The following is a 4,439-nucleotide window of genomic DNA, read 5'->3' on the forward strand; positions in this document are numbered from 1 at the left end:
TGCAAAGAAGAAAAGAAGAAAAGACACTTCAATATTTGATCAGGCAGCATATTGGCAGTTCCCCAGCTGTTGCTGTTCTTGAAATATGGAAAGTTTCTTCATCCAGGCTTCTCAAAAAAGCTGTCTGTCTTTCTCTCTCTCTTTGTGTGTGTGTGTGTGTGTGTCTGTGTGTGTGTGTGTGTGTGTGTGTGTGTGTGTGTGTGTGTGTGTGTGTGTGTCTGTGTGTGTGTGTATGTGTGTGTATGTGTGTGTGTGTGTGTGTGTGTGTCTGTGTGTGTGTGTGTGTGTGTGTGTGTGTGTGTGTGTGTGTGTGTGTGTGTGTGTGTGTGTGTGTGTGTGTGTGTGTCTGTGTGTGTGTGTGTGTGTGTCTGTGTGTGTGTGTGTGTGTCTGTGTGTGTGTGTGTGTGTGTGTCTGTGTGTGTGTGTGTGTGTGTGTGTGTGTGTGTCTGTGTGTGTGTGTGTGTGTGTGTGTGTGTGTGTGTGTGTGTGTGTCTGTGTGTGTGTGTGTGTGTGTCTGTGTGTGTGTGTGTGTGTGTGTGTGTGTGTGTGTGTGTGTGTCTGTGTGTGTGTGTGTGTGTGTGTGTGTGTGTGTGTGTGTGTGTGTGTGTGTGTGTGTGTGTGTGTGTGTGCATCCTAGAGGGCATAGCAGGGGAGAGAGAACGGAGGGGTGGGGGATCACAGATGAGGACAGACTAGAGGGAGGTTCTAATAAAGGGGAAAAAGAGACAGACCGGAGACCAGCAGGGAGAGAAGGATACAGGAGAAAAAAAAAGAGATGAAAAACAGAGGAGACGCACAGGAAGCAGGGTGAAAGAAATGCGCAAAGAGGGATGGGAAGGGAGGGAGAGAGTGAGGGAGAGAGTGAGTGAGGGAGGGAGGGAGGGAGGGAGGGAGAGTTCGAGTAGAACAGCTGTACGGTCAATATCCTGCGCACAGTTGTGAATCGGTGCAACAGAGCAAGTGCTCTTTCGCCTTGTTCCTCCTTTCCCTCTCCCTCCTCTCCTCTCCTCTCCTCTCTCGCTCGTTCGATCGTACGCAGGCGGCCCCGTAGAATGGAACTGTAGAGAATGGATTTCAACAGTCTTCAAAAGAGGCTCCTCTGTTAATAGGTAAGTAATGTTACACTTTTCGCTGTCATTAGGAGATGTTTTTCAACACCGTTGTCGGTTTCATATATCCCAATACATATCCAATATATTTTTTGTAATTAATGTTCTATTAAATGTTGTTTGTATGGCTCACATAACGCTTACTATCTTTACTGTGTAATGTGTTAGGAATACGATAACATGCAGCAATATTGGACAAAGCAGTCGATACAAACAAAGTACACACACACACATGCGCACCAAGCAGACACACAGGCACACACACATACACACTCACACACACATACACACACACACACAAACACACACACACACACAGGTGTATGAGGACAGTAATAGGTTAAAAAAATATTGTGTTGCTATGTTTACCATCCATACCCAGGCATCCACTGAATTTCTTCGCTCAAATACAGCGGTTCGTGTTGTATGACAGTCAGTGTCCTCTTCTTCCACGGTATCTCTCTCTTCCTCCATTCATTCCCTCTTTTCATCTCCTGTAGAACTGTTTCTGTAGGGGTCTCTTCATAATGACCACATTCCCATTTCAGTCATGCAACCCTCCAAAATGAAATCTCAGCCCACAGACCTTCCTCTGTAGTGCCGGAAAGAAAAGACCCTCATCTCTCACACTACTCCATCTGAAAGAAAGTAAGGAAGGAGGAGAGAGGGGGGGGGGGGTGATAGATACAGAGAGTGATTAGAAGCAGGGATTAAAATCACGACTGATGTTCAAATTTAAATAGTAAATGTGATGCCATGGTGAGGATGAATCCAAAACGGAGGATGGAAGTTACATGCCAAAGATGTGTTTGAAGAGGATGAATACTTGCAGGCATAGCAGTCCAATGGAGAGGGGCTGAGGGAGGTAAGAAGGGACTTGTTTGTGCTCTGAAATTCAATGGGACAGAAGGGGGACATAAAGGACGCCCACTGTGCCAGCCACATAGCTATTTGAAGACTCAGACTCCCTCACACCAGCGAACCCAGCCACAGAGGCACGAGAATGCCGCCACAGACATTACATGCAAGCATTTTTTTTTTATTTTAGGAAACAGACCGCATGAAAAAAAAAAAAGGAGGAATCCTATGCATCTGGACTCAATTGTCACAAAAAAAGAGGAGGAGGGTAAAAAATGCTTCCAAATGATAGGTATGGAACATGCTTTCATGCCCACAGAAGCACAACAATATAGTGGGCACAGCAATGCTGTACATGCAAGTACTGTACTATACATAATTCTGGGTAATGTGGTCATACGAAGTCAAGTTACTTCATATAAACTTTAATTTACCATTATTATTACTTTGACATAATGGAACTCATCTCTTCTATTTAGACAAAGTCACAAAGTGAAAACATAGGTTAACATTAATTGTAAATGAACTTTCGCCCCGCACACAGTCCAACCACTTACTTACTTCGCCAAGGGCTGCTGCCTCATATTCAGTTTCTGAGCTCCTAGCACACCATCCCTCCATTTTGAAAATGGGAACCAGGAGAGCTGAAACCAATCTCTCTGTAAAAGCTCCTCTCCCGTTTGATGCCCATCTCCTCTCTTTCGTATAGGCACCGCCGCCGCCGCCGCGCTGGCATGAGCCAGCCAGGACTCGGGCATATAAGCTGGCATGGGGTAGTTCCCACACTTGTGGCTGGAATGTCATGACATTTGCCCACTCAGATGCTTTCCATCAATTATTCATGACTTTGCTAAAAATGAGGATGGAAAACGAGGAGGAGAGTGACCTTCTCTCCCCGTGACTCCCCTGCTCTGCAGTCGCCACCATGCCCTAATGGACTATTACCGCCCGCAAAAATCAGTTAACAATCAAATGATTGCAGAAATGTTCACGTTGCCTGGATACAAAAAGCACAATTAAACATGATTATCACCCTCTTCACCCAGACAGTGGAGTATATAAGTGTTTTCATAAAACAACAACTGAACCTAGATGCACAGCGCTAACTCGAAAGACAGGAATGAGAGAGGGAGAGATTGGAGAGATGTATAAGGCTAACAAAAGGGTTGAATTAGTGCACCACTTAAAGCACAGTAGCTGGCACTGAAGGGAGAGGGGGGGGGTGGGGGGGGGGCGTGGGGGGTAGAGTGGCAGAGTGGGGTGCTGGGTTGGTCACTCAATTCTCACATCCTTCTGGCTGTATTCATGCTCTCTCTCTCGCGCGCCATGTCCTTGTTGTGTGTGGTGCTTACTTTGTCTACTATACCAACCACAGGCACATAGCTTGCTTAATTTAACATGGTAAGTTTGGGTAATAAATACAAAACTTTTTGGACCTTTTTCTCATTTGAGGTTTGAGGGACAACCCATCTGGTTTGCCCCTGGATATAGAGGGATGTGTCCAATTACACTGTAGCGCTGACAGATAGGGCAAGACAGAATAGGTATGTCCTGTATACACTGTGAACAACCAAACGCAAGGCAACTGACAGACAGAGGGCATATGGTACATTGCTTTTCATCATTTCTCCTGAAGGTCAACTCCATTCTGAGCGATAAGTTATGAATAGCTTCGTGTCAGTTACAGTCTCTCCAATGTGCCAGTGAGTGATTAAAAGTCCACCAGTGTGGCATTGTTAACTGACAAGTAATCTAACTTTGACTATTTTTTCCCCTTTCATGTCTGGAAGCACCACAACAACCGTCCCCACAGTTAGGATGTCTGGGTTGGAACTGTCAGCTGCTGAGGAACTGAATGGAACAGTGTTAGACAAGGGACCCTTTCTGAAGTTGTCCCCGACCTCTGTCTCCACGGCGGCTGCCGCTTCGTCAAATCACCCAGAGAATGTCTACATTTATGTGTCCATCTTCCTCAGCCTACTAGTCTTCCTGCTGAGCTTGCTCATCATCGCCCTCTACAGGCTGAAGAACATCATCTCCTCCAGCTCCTCGTACCCCGAGTATGCCAGTGAAGGCGGCAGCTCCTTCACCAACATGGAGATCTGCAGTCTGTCCTCACAAAGGTCAACCGTTTCCTCTCTGTCGTCCTGAAGGACTGCTACGTGTCTGTGGACGTAGAGATACAGATACACAACCATACGTGCACACATGCACACAAGAACACACACACACACACACACACACACACACACACACACACACACACACACACACACACACGCACACAGATGCACACACAGATGCACACACAGACGCACACACACAGACACACACACACACACAGACGCACACACAGATGCACACACAGACGCACACACACAGACGCACACATATACACACATACACACACACACACACACACACACACACATGCAGAATCAGATTCAGGAGGTAAAAGGATATCCGAAGTGG

At 46.4% G+C, this 4,439-nt stretch overlaps 1 protein-coding gene across 1 annotated transcript; it reads left to right on the forward strand.

Moving 5' to 3' along the window:
* The first annotated feature begins 609 nt into the window (after window positions 1–609).
* LOC116221569 (serine-rich and transmembrane domain-containing protein 1) lies at window positions 610–4,218 on the forward strand. Its single transcript, XM_031572752.2, has 2 exons — window positions 610–1,109; window positions 3,758–4,218. The coding sequence occupies exon 2, from the start codon at window positions 3,786–3,788 to the stop codon at window positions 4,116–4,118; it is 333 nt and encodes a 110-aa protein (XP_031428612.1). The 5' UTR covers window positions 610–1,109; window positions 3,758–3,785; the 3' UTR covers window positions 4,119–4,218.
* Window positions 4,219–4,439: the final 221 nt, after the last annotated feature.

This window comes from Clupea harengus, chromosome 8, assembly GCF_900700415.2.
Source record: "Clupea harengus chromosome 8, Ch_v2.0.2, whole genome shotgun sequence".
In the NCBI taxonomy this organism is placed as follows: domain Eukaryota; kingdom Metazoa; phylum Chordata; class Actinopteri; order Clupeiformes; family Clupeidae; genus Clupea; species Clupea harengus.

Coding starts and splice junctions, on each gene's coding strand:
- LOC116221569 (XM_031572752.2), top strand. CDS start 3,786: ATGTCTGGGTTGGAACTGTCAGCTGCTGAGGAACTGAATGGAACAGTG.